At 33.9% G+C, this 14,937-nt stretch overlaps 1 protein-coding gene across 2 annotated transcripts in view; it reads left to right on the forward strand.

Annotated features, from left to right (window-relative positions):
* LOC106883964 (beta-1,4-N-acetylgalactosaminyltransferase bre-4) overlaps positions 1 to 14,937 on the forward strand; it is a 1,180,207-nt gene that overhangs the window by 988,700 nt on the left and 176,570 nt on the right. The window contains exon 5 of one of the 2 annotated variants that reach the window (XM_052967162.1): positions 2,124 to 2,276. The exons of the other annotated variant lie outside the window; for it this stretch is intronic. Coding sequence (XP_052823122.1) covers positions 2,124 to 2,247 — 124 coding nt within the window. The 3' untranslated portion in view covers positions 2,248 to 2,276. Of the gene's footprint in view, positions 1 to 2,123; positions 2,277 to 14,937 lie in introns of those variants that run through there. 2 annotated transcript variants of the gene reach the window in all.

The raw sequence follows: 14,937 nt of genomic DNA on the forward strand, positions 1-14,937 counted from the left end.
ACATATATACGACGGGCTTCTTTCAGTTTCCGTCTACCAAATCCACTCACAAGGCTTTGGTCGGCCCGAGGCTATAGTAGAAGACACCTGCCCAAGGTGCCAAGCAGTTGGACTGAACCTGGAACCATGTGGTTGGTAAGCAAGCTACTTACCACACAGCCACTCATTACTTAAAATAAAACCATAACTTATCTTATCAAACTAAAATTTTAAACGTAATACGTAGAACTTAGCGTTTATAAGAAATATATCCCGTGAAAATATGGTGTAAATAAAAATTATAGAAGAAATAGATAGAAATATGTATTTAAGCTGTTAAAATGACAAAATGTATTTTAGCTGTGAGAATAAGAAAAAACTAACTGTAGTATACCATTTACTGGAAAATTTTAAAGTCTAAATAATTTAAAACTAACATATATAATATACATAAATTAAGCTAAATTTCTATAATATAATCTATTTTCATTAATTAATTTATTTATTTTATAAACATCTTAGTTTATTCTTATTCTAAATATGTAATATATCCTATATAATCTCATGTTAATTTATACACATCTTGCTACTACAAATTATAACTACAACAATTAGTAATATAAAATAGGGTTTATATATATATGTATATATATATATATATATATAGGTGAGAAAGTTGGTATGTGAAAGCACGTGGTTGGAAAACCGGTTATTTCTCAAAATACAATGTTTATATACCAAAAAGATTTTATAACATTTTTCTGACATAATTTAAATATATACTTTAACCATGTAACACAAGCCTTCTGTAGTTTTTTCACTCTTATTATCTTTTATATATATATATATATATATATATATATATATATATATATATATATATATATATATATGTGTGTGTGTGTGTGTGTGTGTGTGTATGTGTGTGTGTGTGTGTACACACACACACAAATTAGCTAAACTTATTATATAAGTAATTTAACTTATGTTTGCATTTTAATTTTCGTTCATCTAGGAAATTAATTAATTTTTTATTATTAGTTAATAATATCTCCTTAGAATTAATTTCAGATCGATTTGAATTTGAATTGGATTGCTTTTATTATTGTTATCTATTTGAAAATATAGCTATGAAACGTGCGTAGTCTATTTAATATTATTTATTGTTTATGTACTCTATTGATTTTCTGGATGGTCTGAATTACGTTTTTTATTATTGAATTGTTTAATAGAGGTTTTTCTCTAAATTACACACACACACACACACACGTCTACAATGGGCTTGTTTCAGTTTCCATCTACCAAAATCCACTCACAAGGCTTTGGTTAGCCCAAGGCTATGGTAGAAGACACTTGCCCAAGATGCCACACTGTGAGACTGAACCCTGAACCATGCGGTTGAGAAGCAAGCATTATTCCACACAGTCATGCCTGCCCTTATAGCCACAGTGTGTATGCACATGTGTGTGCAACTTGTAACAAGACACATAAGCATTGGCAAGAAAATTGCTAATTTGGCACTTTTGAAGAAAAATCCTCTGTGATATTTGTTCCACCCATTGTTAATTCAGCAAAAAACGTGATAAGTCTGTTGTAAATCTGCAACCAGTGATGTGACATAAAATCAAAGCAAATTCCAATTGCTCATAGGCTGACAACATACAAATACTTCAACCTACACATACAAACATGTGCATGCGCACACACATACACACACACACACACACACTCTCTCTCTCTCTTAAGAAAAATGTCTCTGTAAACTAACTGATTTCTCACAATAGCGTTTTAATTACCATATTCGATCTGTTTCCTTTACTGATTCTGAAACATACTAAATCTATTATTCAATTGCTCTGCTTGTTCTTCTTACCAGTCTTAACAGCTCATGCACAATAGACACTCTCACACATGCAAACACTCGTGCACAGACACCTATGGAGACATACAGGTGCATGTGCATATATACATACAGATATTTAGGTCAGAAGACGAGTTGTTTTTTTTTTTGTTTTCTTTTAGTTTATAGCTTGATCCTTAAATAACATCTCAACCTTTAAACAGACCTACAGACAAAGTTCGATTGGTGATGGCAGATTGGATATATAGCTATAAGCTTTTTGACCCATGCCATTTTATTGAAGATATTGGTTGATAAAGCTGGGATTGGAGAAAAGAGAATGTTTACACAAGTTCCTGAAATGTCAAAGTACCAACGGACACAAGACAAACCAACTGTTAGAAAATGAATTTTATCATTGCCATTGAAGCAGATACAGATAGTGATGGGGATTTAATGTTTCATATTAAAGATTTTGAAATTATTTTTTTTCTCTCTGTCATATTCTTTTCTGCTTTGTCTGAATTATTGCTGAAGATATGATACTTTTGTTGTTGTTATTGTTGCTATTGCTGTCATCATTGTTGTTTTTTTTGTTGTTGTTGTTGTGTAGTCTTTGTCATCCCTGATCAAAGACACCTATGCTTAAAGCCCTTCCAACAAGCAACGACTTGTGTTTTTGTTTAGTCATAATATAATGGTTCCTTCATCAGTCAGAGTGGGGAACAAAAGAACAAACCAGGTTCAAATACTGTTGGAAACTGGATTTTGAAAAGTAGCAGGAAGACACTTTGGAGTCATGACCTGGGTGGGCCTAGCTCCCATACAGTGTCAGGTATAAGGACCAAAACACTTGTCGGATATAACAGAAACTCACCTTCTCGCCTTGTGGCGAGTTTCTGTTATATATTCCAGACTTCTTTATCCAACATCCTTCTTACTTTTATATTTTCTGAAGAGTTGAAGAGTATAGTCAAAGGAAAATTTAATTGCTTTTTCTAGCAGGGCAAGTTATAATACAAAGATTTTTTGTTAGCTCATACTGTATTGTTGTTGTTTGGCCAACCTGTATATACATGCACACACACACACATGCTAATAATGAGAAATATTTCACAGATGGAGATTAATATATTTCTCCTGCACTACACGGAGTACCACATGCATCACAATCCCATACATTTAACTTGGTAGGTTGGGAATAATATACAAAAACTAGCAACAAGTAACATAGGGGCTATTATGAGAACACTGGTAGCTGTTTACCATATACCAAACACAAGGATCATCATCATTATATTTATCATTTAACATCTGTTTTCCATACTGATATGTATCTATCTTCATGAATTTGTGTTGCAGGATTCTTGATGTGAAGACGTGTGTTGATACAGATATTGTTATATTTCAGGATGGACTTTAGGTCTTTGTGACAGCTCTTGTTCTGCTTATTCCATTCTGTTCTTCTAGAACCTTAGAAGGAGTAAGTGGAGCAAGAACGCATATGAAAATGAAAAGTGTCACTGATGAGGTCAGAGATGTGTGACGAAAGATTTACGGACAATGGGCATGAGTCAGAATAAGAACAGTAATAGACGAGTGAAGAACAAATATATAATACATACATTTATTTGGCCCAAAAAAGAATAAAGAAAATGACCATCCTGAAATACAACAATATATAAATATATATATATATATATATATATATATATATATATGTATGTATGTGTGTGTGTGTGTGTGTGTGTGTGTATATATATATATATATATATATATATATACACACACACACACATACATACATATACACACACACCAAGATATTATGATTCTGATAAAGATAGCATTAGTTCTTTAAGGTCATTGACTTTTTCTCAACCAGTCAATAGACCGAATGAGTAGACTGATTAATGAAAGAACCTATAGCTATCAGAAACACCTGTAAGTCGAATTTACTACAATAAAAGAATATGTAATGACCATTATTTATACCTTGTCTTTTATGTGTGTGTGTGTATATATATATATATATAGTTGAAATTTATAGAAAACCAAAAGATAAAGACAGGTGTATGAACAACAAGGAGGTGTATTAGTTTGACCTTCAGCAAAGTGAAAATGTCTGCTACGTTTTGAGCCTACGCTCTCCAACAGAAAGGAATAAGAGAAAATAAATAGAGAGAGAATAATAAAAACTTGTTGATTTAGCAGTCAAGCATGGTGATATATATATATATATATATATATATATATATATATAGTTATAGATATATATAGTTAGATAAATAGATAGTTAAATAGATAGATAGACAGATTGAAATGCTGTGCTTGAGAAGACCCGTGAAGCCAAGTGAAATTATAGTCATGACTGGTGCCAGTGTCACATAACTGACACCCATGCTGGTGGCATGTAAAAGGCACCCTTCAAACGCCTCTGTGAGGTTGTTGTTGGTGGTTGTTGTTGTTGAAAATCATAAAAAAACATTACAGGAAAGCAAGTCACAGAAAAATTTAAAACCCCTTAACTGAGAAAACCTGTAATCAAAAACATTCCAGTTGTGACCATAATTTTCTTTTACTCTGTAGTGATAAACTGTAGCCACATAGACTGCTGAGTGATTTGAGGTGGATTTTGGCTGCTATTTATAATCATAATTTTTTTTATTTTTTGCTATGATTGCTTTCTGTTTTCTCCTGTGAATTTTTGTTTGTTTTTCCACTTTTTTCCTGTGCCTTTTTACCTGTGTCTCTCCTGGGATTTTTCTGTGACTTTTGTCTGTAACTTCCTTCCTGTACCATTCTTCTTGTTATATTTCTCCAACCTACCTCGTGACTTTTTTCCATGACATTTTTCCCCTGTGACTATCTATGGCTGGCTTTTTTTCCTCTGTTTTTCCTGTGCCTTTTTACACATGCCTATCTTTCCTGACATTTTCGTGGGGTTCCTTTCCTATAACTTAGTCACACAGCCTTTTCTTTTCTGTGGCAATTTCTTCCTGTGAGTTCTCCCCTGTTACTTTTTCCCTGTCATTTCTGTTCCTTCATTTTTCCATGAAATTTTCTTTTCTGTGACTTTTTTTTCAATGACTTTATTTGTGTGATTTTTTTTACCTATGGCATTTTTTCCTAACTTTTTCTCTGTGATATTTTCCCTGTTATTTATTTCCTATGATTTATTCTTCTGTGACTTTCATTCCTCTGATATTTTTCTTGTGATATTTTCCCTATGACTTGTGACTTTTTTCTGTGACTCTTTTATATTTTCTTGCTTGTTTCAGTTTTCTGTCATTGTTGCTGTGTTTGTAGTTTCATTTATTGTTACATCTGTTGTTGCTGTTTAGGGTGGAATGCAAAAAATCATAATGTGCATGTGCATGTGTGTGTGTAGTGTTGGTAGTTAATATTAATCTTGTTATTAAACCAGCAAGCTGGCAGAATTGTTAGAATGCCAGGCAAAATGCTTACCAGAATTTTGTCTGTTGTCACATTCTGAGTTCAAATTCTGCAGAGGTTGACTTTGCTTTTCATTCTTTCAGAGGTCAGTGAAATAACTACCAAGTGAACGCTGGGGTCAGTGTAGTTGACTAGGCCCCTTCCCTGAAATTGCTAGCCTTGAGCCAAAATTTGAAGCCAATATTAATCTTGCGATTTAGCACTAGGTCAATCTTGCACAAAATTGACCTAGCACTAGGTCAATCTTGATTGAGCAGACTTATGATCAAAAACACTCCAGTTTAGATATGACAATCCTTTTATTTATTCAAACATAAGATATTGTTATTTAGGACATTGTGGCCTTCCTTTACTATTATTAGTTGCATGTGATTTGAAATTGATTTGAATGCTGTTTCTAATTTCCTCTTTGGTTTGCATCTCTTATTGGCTGATCTTAATTTTCTATTTGCTGTTGTTTAGCCCTAGGTCAGTCTTGAACAAATTGTTTTGTGATCAGAGATATTCCAGCCATGATGAACCTGTCATTATTTTTTGGACTATGTAGGTCAAACATTATTGAATATGCTCATCTTCAAATGGAATGCTTTTATCCGATTTGAGGGAAATTTGGCTGTTATTTCTAGTGTGTCAAACAGCCACATATTACTCAAATTAATTTTGTTATTACTGTTGTTATGGCAGTTTTGTTGTTAATATCAATATAAATTTCACAAAAGCCACCAGAGTTGACATTGCCTTTCATCCTTTTGGGGGTCAATAAAATAAGTACCAGTTATGCACTGGGATCAATGCAATTGATTTACTTGCTTCTAAACTTGCTGGCTTTGAACCAAAATTCGAAAGCAATATTAATGTGGATTCCTGAGATCTAATGTGGTCAGCATAGCATTTTTCATCTTCCCAGGATTAAAAAACTATATTAGCATATCAGTACAAGTGTTGATTTAATTGACTTTAATCTTCCATTAAATGGTGTAAATTTGAACAAATGCTGGAAATCATTATAAACATAGATGGAAAAAAATGACAAAATGCCAGGACAAAGGTCTTTTGGCAATCATTTTGATTTCTGCTGGGTCATCTTTGCCTGCCCGTCTATATAGTTAATAATATGTGTGTGTGTGTGTGTGTATGTGTGTTTGTGTTTGTGTGTTTATGTATATGTACAAGAAGAGGTCAAGTTCTACATGGATTAAATGGCCACCATATACATATTTTAGGATTGACTGTTTCATTGTACATCCACTACAGTAAATACATGACCTTATTTCAATGTTACAATTCAATATTTGTATCAGTGCGGCATGGTGAATGCTATTGTTGCTATAGAAATTGTGTAGGCATGTGGCCTAACAGTTAGTGGTATCGCACTCACAATCAGAAGATCATGGTTTCAATTCTCGAATCCACCGTGTTTTGTGTTCTTGAATAAAACGCTGCATTTCACACTGCTCCAGTCCACTCAACTGTAAATGAATGACCTTGCAATAGACTGGTGTCTTGTCCAGTGGATATGTTGGGATTCCAATCACTTTTATGCCACAAAATCCAGGCAACCAGCAATCAGTTCTAGGACTTGGCACAGTAATGTCCACAGAGTGATAAAGAGTGATTTAAAAATTGTTTGGTGGGGAGTAGCTCCTTGTACATTATGAACCAGTCACTTTCAACCATTAAAGATCCACAGCACACTGAATAGGGTGCTGTGGATCAAATAATGACATATCATCAATTTTTGAAAAGTTTTAAACATTTTGGATGAGTGGTTAAGAAGATAAGTTTGCAAACATGTAGTTTTGGGTTCAATCCCACTGGGCATAATCTTGGACAAGTTTCTTCTTCTATACCTCCAGACCAATGAATGCCTTGTGGGTGAATATGGTAGATGGAAACTTCTGGTACTCAAGTGTGCTGCACTACAGTGATTTGAAATATGTGCTTTAGAGCAACCTGTTGGCCCAGCATATTGGATACATAGACATTAAGTCAGTCAAATGTAAATTGCAGTATTTAGCATTCTAGTCAAGAGCAGCTAAGCTTCTTTTATTGCTATTGTTGTTTATCTCCAGGTCAGTCCCAAATTAGTAAACCTTTGATCAAAGGTATTCCAGCTCTGAAAATTCAATTTCTTCCTGAAGATGTACTACTCTTTTACTTGTTTCAGTCATTTGACTGTGGCCATGCTGGAGCACTGCCTTTAGTCAAGAAAATCGACCCCAAGACTTATTCTTTGTAAGCCTAGTACTTATTCTATCGGTCTCTTTTTGCCGAACCGCTAAGTTACAGGGATGTAAACACACCATCATCGGTTGTCAAGCGATGGTGGGGGGACAAACACACTTACACACACATATCATCATCATCATCATCATCGTTTAACGTCCACTTTCCATGCTAGGACGATTTGAGGTTGGACGATTTGAGGTTGGACGATTTGACTGAGGACTGGTGAAACCGGATGGCAACACCAGGCTCCAATCTAATTTGGCAGAGTTTCTACAGCTGGATGCCCTTCCTAACGCCAACCACTCAGGGAGTGTAGTGGGTGCTTTTACGTGTCACCCACGACGGGCTTCTTTCAGTTTCTGTCTACCAAATCCACTCACAAGGCTTTGGTCAACCCGAGGCTATAGTAGAAGACACTTGCCCAAGGTGCCATGCAGTGGGACTGAACCCAGAACCATGTGGTTGGTAAGCAAGCTACTTACCACACGGCCACTCTTGCGCCTATATAATGTTTTACTATTTTTTTTTTTTTAAAGATGGTGGTGAATAATTTGAGGAGAGTTGGCTGCTAAATCTAGCCAATCAAACAACCACATAGGGCAATGGTGGGAAACATTTTAATGCCAGATGCAAATTGCATGTGCATAAGAATATTGTTAGCTTAAACTGCACTTAGAATAATAATGAATCTATTGGTGTTGTTGATAATTCTGTTGCTGTTCTTTGAAGTTTGTTTCTATAAGACATAACTGATTGACCTTTCATTTGGTGGAAATATTTACTACAACTGAATAAATGTCAGTGATTTGGATATCAATCAATTAGTTCTCAGTACTTAAAACTGACATATGGCACTATGTCTTCTGGGTTCATGCAGAATGAATTTGCAATTCTTCTCAAGTTCCAAAAGTGTTCAACTTTATTTTTATCCATTTCTGAAATGTCTTTCATGCTATAATGGACCAATTATATCATCTTTTAAACTCTTAATTAAATTCTTTCCAATTTATTTGTATTTTCTTTGACAATTTGCTCTAATTAAAAATTGCATGGCCTCATGTAGAGAATTGGGTATATGACACTTTAACATCTTCGTTATTGTTTCAGTTACAATTAATTTTTTGTTTCAATTAATTTTTAAAACAAGGAAAATGTGAGTAAAATAATTTTGTTATTATTAAACTGGTGTTTGGAATTTTGAGAGATTTTATTTTAGGTCACTTTAAACCAAGAAGAGCAGTCTCGGGTAGGGTGATATCAATAGAGTTAAAACCACTGTAAGTAATTGTTGTTTTGACCAGGTTGGCACTGATCAAGTAGACTTATGACCAAAGGTATTTCAGATTGGACCATCCCAAAAGAATACAGGACTAGCTTATCCAACCAATCATTCCCTTTTTAAGATATTATGATGTAATTTGAGGTCGAGTTGATTGGTGAGTGACTTTGAAGACATGCTGAGTAATGTGAATGAAATGGCTGCTTCTAATTAGATGTCGACATATTTTAGTCATGGTCAGCAAAATATTTGATGCTATCAGATACTGATATCAAACCAAGTGAGCCAAGACTCAACGTTGGTAGATTTTGTCTTGAAAGTAACCTGGGAAGCTGTAGCCAGTTTCGCTCAAACAGACTAATGCCTCTGATTCAATGTTTAGGAGTGGTCTCTCTATCTTTCTGCTGAGTGTTTCAAGTTAGGTTTGCAGTAACAGCTTCTTTTAACAATAATTTCATTTACTTCTAGGATGCATTTCAGAAATACAGATCAACCCCAGTACTTGACTGGTCTGTAGGATTGAGCTGTAGGTGTGAAGCATTCACTATGCACACTCAGAACACGCATATAATTCCATAAAATTTCTTTAAAACTTTCCACTGGCAAGGTGCTGGTCAACCTGAGACATTTTCGACATTTTCTCAGGGTGCTATGCAGTGGGATTGATCCTGGAACCATGTGGTTGTGAAGAAAACTTCATTACCACACAACCTTGCCAGTGCCCCTGTATAAAATTGAAATTTGGAGACTGACAGCCATCATGTAGCTGCTAAAATGTTACTGTCTCATTCATTCACTTGGAAAATCTGTGAGTAAAGTTTTCAAATTTATGGCTTGATGATATGTTCAATGAATTGCATAAATTGTGACTTTCCTTGTTCCATGATCTGCTTTGATGCACAAATCTTTTCAAGTACTTTGTTGAAGGAATGAGAATGCCATAGCTATTCACAGTAACATTCAATGAATACTCTATTGCAAGGTTCTGGTTAAACTCGTAAATCCCTTTCAGTGTATAATTAAGAAATATTTATCTCCTCAAAGAAAACAAAAAAGAAAATTACAAAAACTCTTCCCAAACTAGTTGATGATAAATTGCTTTACTGACTCATGTTCCTTTAACACTTAATTGAATTTTACTTATGTATCATGTGTGAAGAAACATGGCTATTTGAGCTTAACAAAGCTTGAAAATAATTTGATACAAAAATTAAGAGTTTCCTTTCCCTTTTTCTTTTTCTCCTTTTTCTTCTTTTTTTTATATTTTCTTGATATATTGATTCTTATTCACTGCATTTTACTGCTTTAAACTAATAAGATAACTATCAGCGTGCTAAACTGTCAGTGAGAAGAGATTAAGTCATTAAATTCGATGCCAAGACTACAATCTGTATATTCTGACACATTTATAGATTTCCAACATTTTGATGGGATGTTTTATGTCTTAATTAAACATGAACATTTCAATATAAGTAACTTAGAGCTGTCTCTCATTTAATGAATGGGTGATAAAAAGTTTGAAATTTATGGTCATAATAGTTTGTAAATCTGCACAGTTCATTGTCTGATGTGACCGAGAAAGACCTAAGAAGGTATCTATTCTGACCTTGCGGTCATTCATTGTTATTGGAATTCAACAGCAAGGAGGAAATTGCATTTGTAATTATTGTAACATGAAGTCAATAACATAATTGAAATGCATCTTCTCTGCTTCTTGGAGACAATTATCAATTGAACTGTCAGAGAGCCCTATGTGATGCTCGAAGTATGCAAATATGAGTCAAACATTAGAAAACTTAAATGACAGCATGTAAATGATTAACATCATCCTTTTCACATCTGCTTACATCCATGTTGACATGATTTATCTGAGTCTGCTATAAACCAGCCTTTCACAAGTTTAAACCCATAATGCACACTGCACCAGCACACATGTGGAAACACACTGCACCAACACACATGTGCAAACACACTGCACCAGCACACATGTGCATGCACACACACAAACATATCCACACATACTATGATGGCTCTGCTGATGCATCTGCCTGTGTTTCCAACTACACTACGTTGCATAAGACTTCGGTTGCTTGCTCTATGGCTTGATGCATTTCCTATTGGTGAATGCTAATAACACTCATCTTATGTATATAAATAACCTTAATTAAAACTTTGTGCATTGTCAGAGACGTTGAAGCAGCAGACAAAATACCAAGCAGAATTTCTCTCAGCTCTTTATGTTCTGAGTTCAAATCCTGTTGAGGTCACTTTTGCTTTCCATTATTTTCTAGCTCAATAAAATTAAGAACTGCTCAAGTAGCAGAAGCCGATGGTATCATTTAACCCCGTCCCCTCAAAATTATTGACTGCATGTCTAAATTAGAAATAATTGAGCTGTTGAGAGAATCTTTACACGGCTGCTTAATCTGCTAGAAATAACAACTAAATCCCCTCCAAACCACATACTACTGCCTTGCAAAAAGGGTAGCATACATCAGATAATGCATATTTAGATATCATTGCTAAAAAGAGAGGATGCCCTGGCCATAATGCTTTTGACCATAAGTTTGCTTGATCTAGTTTGATCTTGGATCAAACTACAACATGTCTTACTATAGACATTCTAGATTTAGTATTAGTACAATTTTCATTTTATTTATTAATCTAAATAAGAGGAACCACTGACATAATCTTTCCTAACCCTTCTAAACTAAGAAAGATAATTGAATGAAGATGCTATTGTTGTTGCTCTTGTTGTTGCTACTACTACTGCTACTCCTGTTTCTGCTGTTGTTGTTGTTGTTGTTTAGCCATCTCAGATCAACTCTGCTCCAACAACCTATGACCAAGTCCCAAGGCTTGGGTTATAGTTGAATGCACTTACCCAAGGTGATATACGGTGGAACTGACCTGAAACCACTACTCAACCATTCAGCCATACTTATACATATATATATATATATATATATATATATATATATAGTTTACTGTTCTATTAAGGTAAGATCAACAAAAAGAAGTACTTCATCCAGTGAGAGATAGATATCATTTAATGTTACACTGTATTAAAATAAGAGCCACTAATGGTTTCTTGCCATTAAGACATATGGTTAGGCAGGTTTTTATAACGAGCCTTGTGCCTCCAGTGGAAGCATGTGGTTTAGTGGTTAGGGTGTTGGACTAATGATCGTAAGATTGTGGTTTTGATTCCTGGACTGGGCAATGTGTTGTGTTCTTGAGCAAAACACTTAATTTCATGAAACTCCAGTCCACTCAGCTGACAAAAATGAGTAATCCTAAGATGGACCAGTGTCCTGTCCAGGTGGGGAATTTATATGCCATGAAACCAGGAAACTGGCCCTTATGAGTCTATATGACTCGAGAAGGTAACTTTACCTTTTTACCTTGTGCCTCCAACAAATAAACACACACACACATAGGGGCGCATCATATTCCAGGCTTTGATGAAGCTATAAGGTGTTACTCAGGCACTCAACTATGAGTCCACTGCCTCTTATAGCAGAAACATTTGTAAGTTTATGAAGTTCATAAGATAATTGTTTATTCCTTTGTCATCTCATTTTCTTATTACCACTCTTTACTCAACTAATGCTTCATTCTGAAGCATATATGTATTGAGTTCTACATCTGGTTATTAGTCTCACAATGCATAAGTAAAATACACATATATGTCTACTTGTCAAAGTTGCTGTGGGTTTGAATCTGAAACCATGTGGTTGTAAAGCAAACTTCCCAACCACACAGCCATGCTTGCACCCTTATATATGCAGGGTGGCCCAAAAGTAGGTTTACAGTTATCACATAGCCACTTTGAATTTCTTTTAAAACATTTTATTACATTTAAATTTCTATCTTAAATTAACTAAATTAGTATAGAATAACGGTTTCATATTTTTTTTTATAATTAAGATCTAAACTGTTAATATATGAATGCGAAAGAGACAGTTGAATAACTGTAAACCTACTTTTGGGCCAACCTGTATATAAAATATCAAATATTATTATTAAGTTTGAAAATGGAGAGATTTAATGGATATGAACTAATTTATTAATTAATTATCATCATTGCTTACAATTGTTTCATTTTACACCCAATTTAAATTACAGAACATATATAAATATATGTTTGCATTTCAAAATACCTTGGGGGGGAAAAAATCTTCAGGGCATGAAAAAGGACAATACAGAGATTACATTTTGATTGGTTGAAAAACTCCAATAGACTAAGAATGCATAAGTGTGTTTATTATGTGTGTATATGTGTGTGCATGCATGCATTAAGATTATCATTTTTAATTTAATAATAATAATAATAATAATAATAATAATAATAATAATAATAATAATAATAATCATGAATAGTGAGTTACATTATATAAGAGTAAAAATACATAATGAATGGAATAAAATAAGAGTGAAATAAAATTTATGCTCATATTTTTATATACATGTGTGCGTATGTGTATATGTATATATATATGCGCAACAAGTATGGATGTCAATTGTTTATGCACAAATATGTGTGTGTGTGCATATATGTTTCCTTCCTATGTTACTTATTAGCATATATAAATTAAAGAATATAGGAGTAAAAATAAAAAATGAAAAATAAAAATAAAAATTTTAAATAAATAATAAAATAAAATAAATAAAACAAATTGAATAAAAGTGAAATAAATTTATGTTCAAGTGTGCATATGTGTGTGCATATGTGTATATGTATATATACATATTAAACAAGTATGGACGTCTTTGTTTATGTGTTATCATGTGTGTGTGTGTGTGTATGTTTCCTTCCTAAGTTATTTTATTAGTTCATAATTATGTATGTGTCCATTGTCCATGTTGGTATGGGCTGGACAGTTTAACCAGGACTGGTAAGCTGGAAGGCTGCACCAGACTCCAGTCTTATATAACATGGTTTACTACGGTTGGATGCCCTTCCTAACTCCAACCACTCCAAGAGTGTAATGGGTGTTTTTACATGCCACTGGCATGGGTGCCATTTGCATTACACCAGTATCTGTTACGACTGCAATTTTACTCAGCTTGATGGGTCATGATGTTCTGGTGTTCTGATGAGCTAGCTTTCTTTACCTGCACTGATTTGTGAATATACTCTTGTATTGTATAATTCTTTCTACTGAAGGCACAAGGCCTTGAAATTTTGTGAGAGGGGACTAGTTGATTACATCGACCCAATGTTTCACTGGTACTTAATTTATCGACCCCGAATGGATGGAAAGCAAAGTTAACCTCGGCGGAATTTGAACTCAGAACAGAGCAACAGGTGAAATATCGCTAAGCATTTCGACCTGTGTGCTTGTATTGTATAATGTAGAGCATGCATGTTAGCACAGACATGTAAACATAATTTTTTATACACTGAAATTATTATTACATGAAGAGCAGTGAAATGGCTCTAATCTTGAGGATGACAAGTGGTAAAATATATATAATCACTTGTCATACCACCTGATTTCATATGGTTTATATCAGTGCTCTGCAACTGGTATGCTGTGATACACTGGTTTGCCATGAGATGATGCTAGGTGTGCCACAGTGTAACCTGAAAATAATTTTTTTCCCTATACTTTTAGTTATAGATATGCTACCAAATTTTGAAAAGAATATAAGTATATTGCAAGTGAAAAAAAGTCTTGGAGCACTGGTTTATATAATCCTCATGAAACAATTTCATCAACTGGATCTCCTGACTGGATCAGCTTCATGGACACTCTGCATTATACACTTTTGTATTGGATTGCTATGTGATCTGTTAGCTGAGACCATTGGAAGAGCTTTCTGTGATAACCACATGATTCTATGAATCTACATATATTACACTACAAATAGATACACACACATACATATATGTATATATATATATATATATATATATATATATATATGTGCATGTGTGTATATATATATATCTAGATGTACATTGGTATACTTTCTATATGCATATATGTATATGCATATATATGTATGTATGTATGTATTATGTCCATGAGGTTGTGAAGAAACGTGAACTAAAAATATCAATAAATCGTCTTTTTTCTTTTGTACTCTGTGAAACAGGAAACTTTTCCTTCTTTTTTTTTTTTGGTCTTTTATTGCTATTTTTATT

Source organism: Octopus bimaculoides, chromosome 4 (genome assembly GCF_001194135.2).
Source record: "Octopus bimaculoides isolate UCB-OBI-ISO-001 chromosome 4, ASM119413v2, whole genome shotgun sequence".
Lineage (NCBI taxonomy): Eukaryota > Metazoa > Mollusca > Cephalopoda > Octopoda > Octopodidae > Octopus > Octopus bimaculoides.